General features: G+C 39.5%; 1 protein-coding gene across 1 annotated transcript; it reads right to left on the bottom strand.

The window, feature by feature from the left end:
• Positions 1-1,649: 1,649 nt before the first annotated feature.
• Positions 1,650-14,327, bottom strand: ZBTB11 (zinc finger and BTB domain containing 11; the record flags this gene model as incomplete). The annotated part of the gene is made up of 10 exons (XM_009866473.1): positions 1,650-2,176; positions 2,901-3,076; positions 3,665-3,823; positions 6,360-6,477; positions 7,530-7,674; positions 8,098-8,334; positions 8,820-8,999; positions 11,140-11,957; positions 13,195-13,426; positions 14,088-14,327. Coding segments are annotated over 10 exons (2,832 nt in total), but the record flags the coding sequence as incomplete, so codon positions are not given.
• Positions 14,328-16,340: the final 2,013 nt, after the last annotated feature.

Raw genomic sequence — 16,340 nt, 5'->3', positions numbered from 1 at the left:
GCAGCTTAGTAGACAGATACTCAAGTAAGACAAAAGGCAGAAGTACTCATTCAAATGAGGTTGGTTACTTTGTCACAGATTTTGCTTGAATTTTGTTCCTTGGATCCCTTTCACAGGTAGTACAGTGAATTACACGCATGTAACTATTTACTAAGTTTACCCTGCAATATTACAGGCTTCTGGCTCCTTGGATATCTTGACACTGTCAAAGTTAGGAAACATTTGATAATACTATAGACTGAAAACAATTGAAAAAATACAGTTTTGACTGATTGTGCATAGCACATTCCATTATCTCAACAGACACGTTTCATGCTTAAAAAACACTCAAACAACAACAGAAAAAGAACTCACGCATTGTACAGATTAAAATGTGCACTGTTTATGGTATTAAATCATCTAAACTTGGGCCAAGCACGGCTTTGAGTCATGCTTACTTGCCAGAAAACTTAGTAATAATTTTCCCATCTATGTGGTATAACACCAGGTAAGCAGCTTGCGCTACAAGTATCTTCTTACAGCAGCAGTAATGAGGTCCCTCCTGGAGACTCTAGTAATTTTGAGACAAATATAATTTTTACCTCCTACTAACATTTTCCTAGTTCTCTATCCTGATATGGCTACATGTCCCATTTGGGAATTAGCAGGCCTCCTCCTTTCAACATGATACAAGTTCAGATTGTAACTAGCTGGACCTCTTCAGTATATTTATATTCCCCAAAAAGTGTGCCATTAGACCTTTTTCACTTGAGAGCTTTTGTAATGCAAAATTAGAAACAGCCATCATTAGTCTGCCTGCTTTGGATACACACAACGACAGCTCCCTTTATGCAATTAAACCTCATTGCACTAAACACAGCAGTGCACAGAGGCTGAAGAGTAGGCACCTTGCTCACAAATAAAAAGCGGTTTGCTTCTCTAAGCAGCATCCCTGCAGCGGGCTGTCCTCCGCTCACCGTAAATCCACAATCCATCTCAGGAAACCACTTCCTCAGACTTCAGTTGACCTCTGCCCATTAGTCATGGAACATTTTACAGAGTTTTGATGAACCCTGGACTCTCCCACCCCCACCAACATGGAATTTAAGTAAGACCTTCAAAGTTGAGATTCGCTACCTGCCAAGGGCGCATCTACCCAAAAGAAAAAGCCCTGGGTTTTCTGTACGTTGCATGAAACGTGTTGCACAAAGCATTCTACCATCACCTGGTCTTGGGGAGTAAAGAGGTAGAATCCAATACAAGTAATTTGCCCACAAACTCCATAAAATGCACCTAAATGCAAAGTTAAAAAAAAGTGCTACGGCTAGCTGCGCATTTCTAGTTTTTAGTGCAGCCTCTTTATATTTTTTTTTCCTTTTCATTTTTTAAAAGTTACAGCATGATACTTACTCCATGACACAGGAAACATTCCAGTTTGGGGTTGTTTTTTTTTTACAATTACAGCCAGTGCAGAAATCTTTGCCTTCAAGGCCTTGGCCCACACTGAGGCATCTTACTATTTCCCCTGTAACACATGGTGCAGTATTTTGTCACCAACACATTCAGTACTGAGGAAAACAGCCACCACTATAAGGCTCAGACACCCTGTTAAATACGCAGCTCCTGCAGATTGCAAGACCTCACCCTTTTCACTCTCCCATACACGATATTCATTCTGTCTTTGTAACATGGGCCACTTCTACTTCGACAGTCTCGATAGCCTGTGTCACCTCAGCCATTTTCTGTCCTTGCTGCTGCGCCAACACATAATTTACGACTTGCATGATGCTTTGGTCAGAGAGAGTAGAGACCGATGTACATTCCTCGGTAGCTGCGACCGCTTCAATGGCTTCCAGCGTCTCTCCTGTCACCACCACGGTCTCAATCTCACCGTCACCAACGCTGATCTCAGTTTCTTGTTCCTGCATGTCTGCTGCTAAAATGCTGATGGCGTGCTCCACCTGTGTCCCCTGGTTATGAAACTGAAGAGTATCTTTTTCCAGCATGATTTTGCAGGGGACATAGTCCCTGTGAAACTTGGTCATGTGCTTCCGCAGTGTCCGCGCATCTATGTAAGCTTCATTGCACACCGGACAGACATACGGTCGTTCTCCGGTATGCGTCCTCACGTGACGCTTCAACGAGCGTGCGTCGGCCCAGGCTACTCCACAAGTCAGGCATTCAAACGGCTTCACCCCTGCTCTCAAAGGGGAAGCAAAGGAAAGATGACTGTCAGTGTCTGTAAATATGCATGAGCCATGAGAAGTGATTATTTTTTGCCAGTGATCCCTTTCTGAAACCATGGTTTACCTTCATAGAACTTGTCCCTTATGTTCCTAGTCACATCTTGTTTCTGTAAATCCTCCTACACACCTCTCATCAAACTAGCACTTAATTCTAGTTAGCTTGTAACAACATCTACAGCTTTTTCCCCTCCTCCTCCAAACCCAGATGTTCAAATACTGCACCTGGTGCTTGTATAATCTTATTCTCCCTTATAACATCCATCTCTAATCTGTACTATCTAATGGGGTGTGTGGGCAGCAATGAACACTATTTCAATATTTTGTTAACTGTGGGCACCTTTGAAACTGGAAAATGTTATATTAGATCCAATCACTTGCCAAATATACACCTTCTAATAACTTCAAAACCCACTTATTTTTTAACTGAAGTTCTGAGAAGGACAAATTGTCACTGTCCCTGTGTGTGACTGCAATTTTAGCAAGATCTCAACAGCCACTTCTGGGAATCACTGGAAGCAAGTTTACAAACTAGGACTAGCCTAAAACTAACTGGAAAATCTGTAAGAACTTCTATGCCTCTTGAAAGACAGGACATACACAGATGCAAAGAAACAATCAACAATCAAAATGTTTTTAGGTGTTGAAGGATGTCACGATTAGTTGTTTTCTACATACCTTCATGATTGTTCATGTGTCTCCTATATTCCCGGAGCTGTGTGAATTTTCTTCCACAATGCTCACAAACTCGTTCCAGATTTTGTTTTGCTCTTCCTTTCTTACCATGCGTGGCTTTCTTTACATGTCTTCTGTACAAAGCTTTCTCATAAAATTCTTTACCACATATATTACACCTAAAATATGTTGAGAAAACTATTGAAACTATTATTCTATGCTTATGCTAGGCTTTTCAAACCAAAAGGCACTTTAATTAGAGTGGGTGAAGTTTAAAGGGAATATTGTCTCCCATGACAAGTAGTTCCATAATAATATTCTTGGTCTGAGCTACATTTTCTCTCATTCGCAGCCACAAATCATCTGTTGACCATTCTGAAGAAGTGAGATCACATACAAAGCATTTCTAACTTCATCAATTACATTTACCCTCTTATACCTCTTACTTGAGAACCCCAGTCAATATCCATCAGTCGGTACTTGAACAACAGACGAGGGGGTCCCTCGCTGACTGGCTGTGGGTCTGTATATTGTCTTATCAATTGGCACATTTCAGCTGTTAAGTCATAGAATCATAGATTGGCCTAGGCTGGAAGAGACCTCAGAGATCATTTTAATCCAGCCTCCCTGCTGCCAGGGACGCCAACTCTCAACTAGATCAAGCAACACATGGGGACCGAACGGGAATTGAACCCGCGACCTTAGCGCTGTTAGTGCTACGCTCTACTGACTGAGCTAACCAGCCCCTTAAGTGCACTCCCTCTTACCTGTAAGGGTCTGTGACAGAATGAGACTTCACATGAGAATACCAGTCTTTCTTCCAACTATAACATTTTCCACAGAACTGACATTGAAATGGCTTCACACCTAAATGCTTATTCATATGTTGCCGAAGATCTCGAGCTTCATAGAAACTCTTTTCGCACCTGTAACAGTAAAGGTTTTAGCAACCCACATGAGAAAGGCCTTTCAAGATTTCAAAGGCACTGGAATCCTCTCCCTCAACGCAACTGAAGACTTTGGAGAAGACATCACTTACTGCATCATTGATGCCTATATAAAGAACAATTCCTTTCCAAACCAAGAAAAATTAAAAGGAACAGCAGTGTTATCTGAAAGTCTGGAATATAAACTGAGGACCTCTGAAACACCTTAGTCTGTTATGGGCAACCATATTCTTTTTCTTATTTTTATGGTGAAAACCACAAACTGACTGAAAGACATCAGAAATTCATGCCATACAATATGAACTTAGGAGGACAGTAATAGCCGTTTCTTCCCTTAACTGATGAGGATTAATTATTGCTACAAAGATAACCAGGATTTGTTGTTTGTAATGCTCAAACATGTATTTTTTAAAAAATTAAAAACCAAACTCAGAATCCTACAAGAAAGCATCTGAAACTACTGATACTCATTCTTTAGCTTGCTGCTTGTATACATCTAAAACCAGACAAACTCTAGTTTTCCTTCATTTATACGTTTCCATAGTAGACTATACAAAATAAGAAATCACTAGCTCTTCCTGGTATGAAAATTACAGAAGTCAGTCTAGTCAAGGACATATTTTCTCCCACTGAAAGAAATTCTGCTCTTCAGACATCTTGGCCTCATCTGTATCTCTTCCTCATGTATGACTCAAGAAAGGACAAAGGCAGAGAAATGTCATCCAGCAAAGGTGAAGGATTCACCTTCTGCAGCTGATCAACCTCTGGAATGAGGGAACCTCAGAATTTTCAACTTCCAGTGGAAGCTGAAAAGAAAAATGCTTCCACACAGGAACAAAACTCTTAATATTTCGTTTCTCAAAGAATGGGCGTTCTGGAGGGGGAAAAAAGCCCTCTTGAGTGATGGTCCTCGAGCCACCAAACAACCTCCTTCTCTTAGGCTGGAAAAACTACCATCTCCCATCAAACAGTGCTCTCAGGGTTTGCAGATCCCTATCAAAAAGTATCTCAAAGATTCCTAAGGGTCTTGAATGGAGGTTGCACTTGGTGCTCTCCCTTCAAGGACTGCGTATTTGGAAAAGCCATTAGAGAACTAAAAAAAACCAAATACTCAAGTAACCATCACACCACTCTCTGGCAATCTCACACGCTACTGCAATTTAATCAAATACCTACTTTATTAGAAAACTTCCATAAACAGTTTAGGAAAATAACTCATGTTTAGCTTTGTTCAACTGTGACAGAAGCTCCAGCTCAGGCGTGGCTGGGAGACTGACATACCACACATCACCAAACTAGAAAACTGAAGTCTGGTTACTGCCTAGTGAAGCTCTCTAAACCATCTGTGGCAACATCAATTATATTCTTGGTAGAGATCTTTACTGTAGAAGAAACAAGAACCGCGTCTGTTCTGAAGCAATTAGGGAATCAAAATACCTTCTCTGTCAAAGTAATCTTTTGCATCCCTTGATTATACTGTCTTGAGTAAAAAAAAAAAGGCATATTTGTTTTAGAATATATTTTTCCTTCAAAATATTTCATTAAACAGTTTTGTTCCTGTTGTGGACCTTACTAACTCTATTCTTTGCACTTCCAAGACAGATCCTTTTAGCATTACAAAGCACTAAATAAAAATATTACTGACAGAATCAAAGTGAGTTCTCAGCAGTTAGAAAATATTATTTTTTGCTAGCATGCAGCAGCACTACCAGAGATACTTTACGCAATACTTTAGGCTAAATCTTTCATTAAAACAATGAGCTGCATACAGGCAACCATATAAATTGTACAACCTCTCTTAGTACCTAAGAGAGTTTTCCAGGGACCTAATTGACAGTTTGGAAATTAAGCACCGTCTGTGCTTCTGCAGGTCACTTGAGAGGTTCTCCTGTAGTCCACTTGGTCACAGAAAAAGCATCCGTGTTTCGTCTAATGTGCTCTTCCCAGCTACCAAGTCTCTGCTAAACTAAAATCCATAATGCAAGGATATTTAAGTCGTCATAAAGTTTCCCAACCAAGTTAGCTGCAATAGCCAATGAGTCTTAATTTATTATGTTCCTGCAGAGCTGCTTGCTAAATACAGTTTATATTGCAGTGCACTCAAGTACATGACAGACTGTATAGGAAATTTTCAAATTAAACTGAAATCAACTATCACAGTAAAAGAGGGCAAGAAAAGGCTGAAGGCCTTTGGCCTCTGACAAGTTACTGCTCTTGTAGCTGTCCTACAAGGAAGCTTTAAAACCAAATAGCTACTGATTACCGCTACAAACACAAACACACTCATTAGGAAACAACTGTATGAAACTAAAGGTAGGTAGCTGTTAAAAAACACACTTTTGCTCTGCAATGCATGTATTAACAAAAGTGAATTTTTTAATTTTACACTTTAGAAGTCTTATTCCAGGCCAGTGAATAGCTTTATGCTACAAGGAGCTGCTTTTAATCTTTAACATTATTAGTATCACTAACGCTAAGAAAAAAGCCCACCAAAAAAAAGCACAAGCCAACTTACTGAGTACACTGATAGCCACGAACTTCAGGCTTCGGCTGGTGTTTCTTTATGTGTTTACTGAGTCCTGATGCCCTGTGGAAAGATTTTCCACAGATGGAGCAAAGATACTTGGATTCTCCTGACAAAAAGGAAACAAAAGAGTGTTATGTTATGTCCAGGCCTCCATACTGCCAGAGTGTTTTGTGAGAGTGTTTTTCATTTCTTGGATAATTTACCTTAAGTGGTCAGACCAGCACTACAATGTGAAGTCGGTTTAATTACAGAGCGGGAAATTTTAAGTGTATTTTGTACATGCCGTTGTTGTAATACAGAAACGGTGGAGTAGCAATTCTAAATTACTTTATTGTGCGTTTTTAAACACAGGTACAACATCACAGCTACTAATTTAGTCATGAATACGAACAGGCTACAAAATTGCCCTTCTGTGGAAAAAACCCTAATTGCCTATGTTCGTATAATGTGCAACTTCTCCAGCAACACAGCATTGCTTACAGGTGACCTAGATCTCAAACTTGTGGAACAATGCCTAAAACAAAAGCTTTCCACTCCAATTTATCAATTTAGGAATGCTGAATAGTAATATAAATTCCCTAATTTCTGGAACAAATTGCTTTAATAGAAACAGTCTCTTACTTTTGACTCCATCCAGCTCAGGAAACAAGAAGCACAGAAGACAATTTCTACACCTTACCATTTTAAAACTTTGCTTGTATTAAATTACTATACTGTCACCTTTCACAAGCTAAAATCTTTCAAGATATGAGTTTTATTAAATTTCAGTGTTAGTACAGTAAGTCTTATAAAACATACATGGAGATTCTCAGAGATTTAGCATGTTTACTTCTGAAAATGTAAACGTGTTCCAGAACATTCCAGCCTATTTTTCATCTTTGTTGAACTGACATGATAGAGGCATTACACATGTACATAAAAACATAGGAATAGACTAATCATGACTCCGTGTACATGTGCATAATAACATTAGACTGTGGTAAAATAAGCCTAGAAAATACATCTAAAATGACTACTTACCTCTGTCTCAACTGCCTGTCAGGGTTAGGACTTCACCTATTTTTTTAAACCACCCCTTTGACACTGAAGAACAATGTTAAAATTCAGCAACATACAACAGCCAACCAACATAAAAGGATCCTCTTTACTATCACTTACCCGTATGGATGCTCATGTGTTCCTGAAGACTTCTTTTTGTGACAAAAGACTTTTCACACAAGTCACACTTGAATTGTTTCTGTACTTCATGGAGAGCTAAGTGCATTTTTAATCCATGCTTATATGTAAAGGTCTTTCCACAAACCTAAAGAAATCCATAACCGGCGTAATAAGACAAAAAAAAAAATCTCCTTATGTCATAGAATCATACAAAATCATAGAATCATAGATGTTTTAACTTCAAATACAACAAAACTTCCCGCATTTCTAGAGAACTAGGGTGGAAATCCCTGTGATTTTGTACCCAGTGGCAGAATTGGTCTGTTAAAAACCTGAATACTCGAGGGAACAAATTCTTCCAGACACAGGAATAGAACTTCCATGATTCAACTTCATTCTAGTTTCCTCAGTCTTGGACAATAAGAATTTTCATCAGTAGTGTTACAATAGTTCTCCTTACTTCTAAAGTGACCTTTAGGAAAGTGAACTTTAGGACAGAGTGCCAATACTAAAAAGTTCACAAAAACTTTACTGATTTGATCAAAGAGTAGAAGGACTTTCTCTTTACCTTGCATGCATGTGGCTTTACACCTGTATGTTTGAGCATATGTATTCTGAGAGAGTAGAGCTTAGGTAGAGTTCTCCCACATATATCACATATAAACTCCCGTTTAGTTCTCCCTTTCACTGAAGACACGCCTGTCTCTTCTACACTAGCAGCTGCAACATTCACTTCGGTCTTCCGAGTGTGCCGGACAAGATGGGCTCGCAGGGAGGCACCATACTGGAACTCCTTTTTACACAGCTGGAAAAGAAAATATCACAACTTTACTTTGCATTTATACTCAAAAATTATTTCAAAAACAAGAGGTTCAAGTACAATAGTACAACAAACTAGGTCTACAACCTGACTCCAACAGGCATTTTATCTCAGGGCAATTATTAGCTGTGAATTTTGTGGCTGATGGAACCACTGATCACTTTCTAATGAGGCTAATTTCCAGGCTAATCTAAACACAGCTGCAGACTTACTGGGGAGGTTAAAAGTAAAGCCCAAGCCAACACTGTCTTGAGCAGCAAGTGCACTCCCATATCACATCGTGCTGCCAGGACATGCGGATGGACCTCATTTTACCTGACCCTGTCCAGATCAGGGCTGCATCCGCATCCATCTCGCACATCCATAAGGAAAATAAATACATGTGTGAAAAAAGGCAAGAAAAATAATTACTGATGTCATTACTGAGTAATTTTTCACAAATGGAGGTTTACAGACAAAAAACAACTTACTGGGCATTTATAATCTTTAGATCTTTCATGTTTCAGTGTGTGCATTATAAGTGCATAGCGTCGCTGGAACACCATTCCACACTCGGTGCATTTGTGCTGAGCTTCTACTTCGTTATTTTCCATGGTCTCTCTCTTGGGCTGTTTCATTTTCTTCCCTCTTTGTACGAGCTTCATGGCAACCTAAGTTGGAAAAACAACACCTGAATAAACTTTACCACATTGTATTTTATATTTCCTCTGCAAGTTTCTGTAGTAAAAGCTGATGTTTCTGTGTGTTACTATAATACCACTTAATGTTGCTCAGTTTACTCAGCCGGTAGAAAGTTATCCCCTCCTAGTTTCACTGCAAAACTACAGATGCTCATGGTGGGTGAAAAGCTGGTCTTGTTTTAAAACCATAAACTGATTATAAGCAGACAACGAATGATCAGTTCAAAGACAACAAAATATTCAACGCTGCGTAACTGCCTAAGTGAGAGCTACAGGGTAGTTACAGAAGAACCACAAAGTCACAATTCTGGTCAAATACTTCATTTCTCAAAATCCAACTTCCCTTTTCAGGATTTACATTTGCTTTATTGTAAAAGCAATCAGATTAAACAAACAAAACGTGCCTAATTCATTTTTATCAGCCAGCAAAAAATAAGTTATTAAAAATACTGTAATATTTTTTACAGGTTAAGCAAAGTTCTTTCTAGTTAAGAGCATTCCAGCTTTACTTAATGTTTTGGGGTTTGTTTGTTTTTTTTAGGATGTATTAACAGTGCTACCTGGAGCTGGTAATCTCATTTTTCTTTGTAGAAACTTGCTGTCAAATTCTTTAAAAGCCAAATTGCAAGCAATCAGGTATCTCTCCCCTTCAGGTTTCTGAGAATAAGGCAAGGGAAAAAAGTACAAGGCATCCCCATTTCTTCTTGTTCTCTCAACACGTGAAGTACCTAACAGTTTTTAAAAACATGCTAGCCCTTCTGTGTCTCTCAAAACCAAACTGAAACTCAACACCAGGACAATATTTTTTTTCCTTAATTTTGCTGTTGTTCTGGAAATGTATGCAAACCTTTCTAAACTTTGAAGCCACAAAAATAATTTCGTTCAGTAGATACTTAAAAAGAGCTTGGTAAATAAGTCATTCATACAAAGCACACTTCATCCCCAACATCTCCATGCCAACTGCAATTACTGTGCTTCTCCTGCAGCCTCTCTTTCCTGTTATTCTTCCAGGATCAAAATTGGGAACTCAGGCAGCAGTGCCTCCTTCCCAGTGCTTGTGCAACATCCAGTGCCACGGAGGGGGGAAGTCAAGGGATGCATGAGACAAAAATGCAAAAAGCTATGAAATGAATCATGAAAGCAGAAACCTATCCCTGAATCCAATTCTGAATCCAATCATCTAATTTATTTTTCCATAGGTAGCCACTGTTTGTAGACCTCATCTGTCAAGACGACACATTTAAAAACTGTAAAATAAGTTAATAGGAGCTGTTCCCAAACCAGAACAAAACCTTGTAATTCTTCAACCGTTATAAATAGGTTGTTCAAGTATTGTGATTGTCCTCGTTTTAACATCTGGGCTTTAAGGTGTCCATCTGTGAAAGGAGACTAATACTACATTTTCTATCTATGGGGGTGCTGCAATGATAAATGATATCCCCATGTGTGGGACTGGTGGCTCTAGTCTGCACACATCTCACAGAATGCCTCTGGAAATTAACAGTTATTTCACAAGATTTAGCCAACATGCAATCAGTTCGCTACCGATAGGTAGTAATAGAGGAAAGACTCTTGAAGGGCAAATAGTATGTTCCATTTAAAATAATTAAATAACTGAAATGACTTCTTCAACCACTAAACACAGTATGTACAAGCACTAGAGTTTTTAGCACCAGTGCTCTTTGAAGCTTTTTTTTAAACTGACCTCAATCTGAAAGTCGTGTGACTGCATTATTGTGACTTAAGACTATGTCTTAAAATCTACATAGAATGAGAAATTTTTCATCCCTGATGCTCTGTTTTCAAGTCTTAACAAATGTAGGATCTCAATTTCCTAACAGATAAATACGTTTGTCTCACTGATGTACATGCATGCTAGTTAACAATTGAATTCCCAGCTGACTAATGGAAGAAATTTTGACACCAACGGTTGGGGTTTTTTGCACAACTGTCACATCTTATAAACTACTTTGATTTGCAGTAATGTTAACCGCTCAAAAATGAAGAAACATTTGCCAGGCAGTGCTGGGAATCGGGAAACAGCTTTTTCAGATTGGTCTCAAAACACTGGATGATTACTGACAGATAGGACTAAAGGCAGAGAGAATACCTGCTGTATTGCAGATTTAGGATTTGTCTTTCTATTTTGCAGTTTTTTTTCAATTCCTTTGTGCAACCTGATATATCCCCCTTCACTAACAGAACGCTGGCGAAGCTTGCTTTTGTAAGTGTCATCCTGGCTGGGAGCTAGGCTTTCCAGCTGTGAAACTGAAACGCTCTGTTCTTCGCTTTGCCTGTTGTGCTTTTGCTCCAGTGCTTCCAAGGAGTCCTCAGCAGCCGAGTCCCCATTTGCTTTACCGCTTCCGTTCTGATCCACCTCAACTTCCCTTTGTGCATCCACGGCTTCCAGAGCCGACGGCTCGACCACCACGACATGCGCCGTGCTATTTGAAACGCTCTCCAGCAGCTGCATCTCAACGCAGTTTTCAGTCATTTCACACCGCTCCTCAAGCTTTGGAAGATCATCTGGAGCGGCCTGAGCAGGCGGTGGGGGCAGGAGGTCAGGCTGAGGTGCTGCTGCTTCTGCCTCCTTCTCTGTCCCAGCAGAGGAAGATGCTCCATTCACAGCTGCTGGCACTTCACCATCTGCAAGTTTGGGTTGCTCAGCACCACCCACGGGCTGCGCCTCAGCTTTGGCCCACTCTGCCACGTTTTGCATTGACTCCACCGTTTGAATGTCCCCCTTTTGATACACCGTGATTTGTTTCTCTTCCATCTGTTTGTGCACATTTTCACAGATTTCAAGGACCTCTGACATGAAGAGGTGGCGGGCGAGCATGGCCACTTCTGCCATACTACAGAAGTCAAAAGTTAATTCTGAAGTATAAGCAAATTCCAGCAGAGGCAGGAAACTGGACTTGGAGAATCCTACCAGGAATAAAACAAGAGATTAGAGCAAACACTGATGATCCTGAATTCACAGAATCATTAGAATCATAAAGTTTGGAAAAGACCTCTAAGATCATCAAGTCCATTACACCGAAATACCCCATGATGGATACAACAGTTCACCCTTGATATGGTTAAGCCTGAAATTTAGAGTGAAAGACACTCGCCAGTAACACTGAAGCCCCTCCAAGGGGACTCAACTAATTGTCGTTTACTCAAAAGCATCCTCCTTGTGTATTTTCCATGTGCAAGTAACCTCAGACAGCTTTTCCACTAAGTGAGTAGAACTGAGGTAATATCACAATAAAATTCTCTAGAAAAATGTTTCAAGATGCTGGGAGAGCCACAATATTTTTTGAAAGAGATTAACCCTAATTTAACCAAAGCCTTTCTGGACCAGCTACACACAGAAAGTAGTCAGGACTCAAGTAAAAAACAACGTGGCAAAAAAAGACAAAAAAGGAGCTAACAAAAAAATAATCATATGAATATATATATATATAAAAATGCTTTATAAAAGCATTTGGCATAGTTTTCTGCAATTCTGTAAGTCATAAATCAAATATTTAATTTGGGGACCTTCTGGACCACCATCATACTAGAAATCTATTGTTCATGTACACCTACTGCTCACGCAGGGACAGATACAGTTAAGCAACTAATGTGAAAGCAATGCAGTAGGCACGTGTTCTGCACAGGATTCCTCATCACTACAAAACTATTTTTAGAACATATATTTTAGGAACATCTCCTGTCTTTAAGGTACCAGAAGGTTTGAGAAATAAGTAGAAATGTGTAGAACTGTTTCACAGATATGAGAAACAATTCGGTATTTTTTCAGCTAAACAGCTCTCCAAGAAGCTAGTCAACATCCCCTCTTGATGTATTCAAGCATTTGATTATGTTCCCTTTTTTAATGTTTGTAACTAATACAAGGAAAAAGTATGCCTAAGCAAGGTAAAAAATCAATCCAAAGCTGCCTGGAAATTTTAAGATGGAATCTCATAGTCCATTCAACATGGAAGGATAGATTATGCAAAAGCCAGAGCAATCACTTTAGCATTAAAATGCACACAAAATACTTTTAGATTAAAAGAGAGAAAAAGCAAGACAAAATATTTGATTGTCTCAAACACTCCAAAAACACTATAATCAAATACTGTGCACCTTACTTAGGATATTAAGACTTCTAGCTTTGAAACCCACAACAATTCACCTGACAGATCCACTACAGCTTCATGACTAGAGACAGCTCCCTTTTCAATGAAGAGCTCTCGGAAGTACTCGCTGTTGGCTGCCAAGACAGATTTGTGAGCTTTGTACTCCTCTCCTTCAATCAGCAGAGTCACATCACAGAACTGATTGGAAAGCCTCTGCTGATTCAGTTGGTTTAAGACTGACAGACAATGTTTGGAAGATGACTGCTTCACAAGGCCCTTACTGTCAACCTGTCATAAACAACATTATGAGAACTTCATTACATTGAGACTGTGCCTTTTTAAGCATTCACACTGAAACAACAGAAAAGGATTATTTGCTGCAACCACAAAATCACTTCAAGCCTGTACATTATACAGCTTAACTTTACTATTGTTTTCTTTCTTTAAATGCGCCAAGTCTCACCCTCCCTCCAAACACAATTAAAACAGACAACTGGCAAAATGGGAAGACATGGATATTCAAATAGTTCTTTGACCGTATTTGTCAATGCTAGTCTGAAACAGTTTCTAGCTTTTTAAGTCTTTACATGCTTATGAGCACCCAGTTCCCAATAAGAATTTTATATATACAGATCTAGCATCATTTATTAAGGAATAGATATAGATTCCACATGTGATGCTTTACTATTTATACTTCTGCCATTCATCTTCCCTCAGGTCCTAGATGCATAAGTGAGAGTTGGGGTGATTTTATTTTCCAAAGATGACGTACTATAATTAATTTCACGTCATATATACAAGCAACCCATTTTCACACAATGAGTATCTTTGGCAAAATTTATGTTGTCTTATTACTGCAAGATTACCACAACAGCAGAAAACAAGTATATGACTAAGAACACATCAACAAACATCTTAAGCACGCTCAGACGTAAACAATGGTACTTACAAACACAAGCTCATGCTTTGCTATTGGCTTCTTCTTCACAGGCTTTGGGGATGCAGCTGGGATTGATGCCATATTACTCAATTCCTCATCTGTTTCATTACCATCTTCATGAGATTTTGCATCCAGTCCTAATTCCTCCAGCATTTCAGAAGGATCTGACAGAGATCTAGAGCGATCTAGCTTTTCCTGGCACTTGCTGCATTCTTTAATGTAATCTTTAACCTGCTTAAGAATACCTAAGAAAAATTAATGGAGATTAATTAGGCTTCTAATCTTCATTTGATTTACCTTAGCAAAACAGTATTACACACTTACTGAGAAAAATGACGTCAGTCACCTACACTTTTCTTCTCCAACCTCTTTTTACCTGTACTGCTTCTCTCGCACTATTGCACAATACTGTATGTCACTACTGTAATCCAACATTAATTTGAAGTAGAACATTTGGAACATCGCTATACGAAGCAAACTTGCCGAAACATTTTTAAGGCTAGAAAAAACCCATTTTTGTCGATACATTCACCCTAAGAATCCCAAGCCAATGAAACCTGCAACCTGATACTGAGTTTAGCCCACAGTGGATTTCAGTTTGTCTTCACTGAAGGGAACAAGAATTGGAAGGTTCACCTATTGTGTTATATGCAATGATGCCCATATGTATTATTAACACTGACTATGATTTTGGAATTTAAAGAAATTCATTTCCCACCAGTACTTTAACTGGCGTAACTAAAGAGTTGTTAAGCTCAGTGTCCTCTTGCAGGTAGTAAGGCATCTTCAGTGTATGGTTTTCAACTCAAATTTATCTTCTTCACTAGGACAATATCAAAGCATATATAACAACAGCTGTGTCTCTACAGTCAAAACCTAGCACAGCTGAAAAACCTCGCTGATATAGCATTAACATTTGCACTGCTCACACCTTTTCAGGCATGAGATGCACTGTCATTATGCACATATCTCAGTAAGAATCAGAAAAAACACAGACTCCTTGTAATGCATGACAACATTCCAAGCCCAAGAAATTCATGCCTGTTTCCTTGATTTCATCTGAAATCTGCCATCAGGACAGAACGTTTCTGGTCTTCAGATCCTGTATCTAACATCCTGCCTGGCAACTGGGACACACTCCAGTTACAAAGCACACAGATACGACAGACTGGCACCCACTGCAGAATGATGACTGGGTCAAAACTGCTGTCCAGCAGCAGCAGAAGAGGATTACAATGGCAGGGAAAACCAATGTCTTCAAGGAGTCACAGATAAGAAATAACATGTTTGAACTCAAAGCAGGGCATGAATTTTAGTATTCTCAGTATAAAAAATGTAAGAGAACATAAGTTGTGCAAATAAAGGTAACCAATAGGATCAGAAGGTGCAGAACACACAATGCCCTCTTCTGACAAACAGAAGATATACTGAAGTCCATTAAGGAAGTTCCCAACATAGGAACACAGTAGATGCCAGAACAGTCCAAAACTGGGCAGACAATGAGAACCCAAATAAAGGCAAGATGACCGTCATCCAGACTGGATATATTAACTTTGAGACACCAAATGCTTTTTCACGTCAAAGATCTTCAAATCGATGAGATCTGAACTGGGAGGATGAGCTGCAGGTAGAACAAAAGGCCCCCAAATGAAAATAGTGAAAACCATACCTGAAGCGACGGATGTGCTTACTGATGGATCAAAAAAGCAAAACAACTGAAGCAATACAAACAAAAATTGGGCCCTGGGCAACTGAAGAGTGACATTTGTCCAAAGAACATGTAAAACTAAGAGCAGACCATCAAATCCAAACAGAATGCAGATGCCAATTCACTGGCTCAGCTAAAATAAGGCCCAGACTGGGGATTACTGCTGATTATACACTACCATTTCTAGCAGCTGTGACACCATTCTGGACCCAGCTGAGAACCACTTTAGTGTTTTTTGGCTTCTCATTGGAAGAAAGAGACAAATATAACAATGAATAGTGAGGACTATGAGCTACCACTGGCAGCTCTATTATTTAATTGCGACCACCACCCACATGCTAGTTGGAAAAGGTATTTCAAGGTTAAAAGCTGAACTGGGTCATACGGAACGGATTACTGTCCAAGTTGAGAAACCGCTCCCTCAAGCTGGCCGCGTTCAATGCTTTGATGGGGGCTGTCGTGCTCCGCGTTTCCATATATTCAAAACGCTGTGACTGAGTAAGAATCGTAGGGTCGTTTAGGTTGGAAAAGCCCTTCAAGATCACCGACTCCAG

Source organism: Apaloderma vittatum, unplaced genomic scaffold (assembly GCF_000703405.1).
Source record: "Apaloderma vittatum isolate BGI_N311 unplaced genomic scaffold, ASM70340v1 scaffold43343, whole genome shotgun sequence".
Taxonomy (NCBI): domain Eukaryota; kingdom Metazoa; phylum Chordata; class Aves; order Trogoniformes; family Trogonidae; genus Apaloderma; species Apaloderma vittatum.
This window is presented reverse-complemented; position numbering and strand designations above follow the sequence as displayed.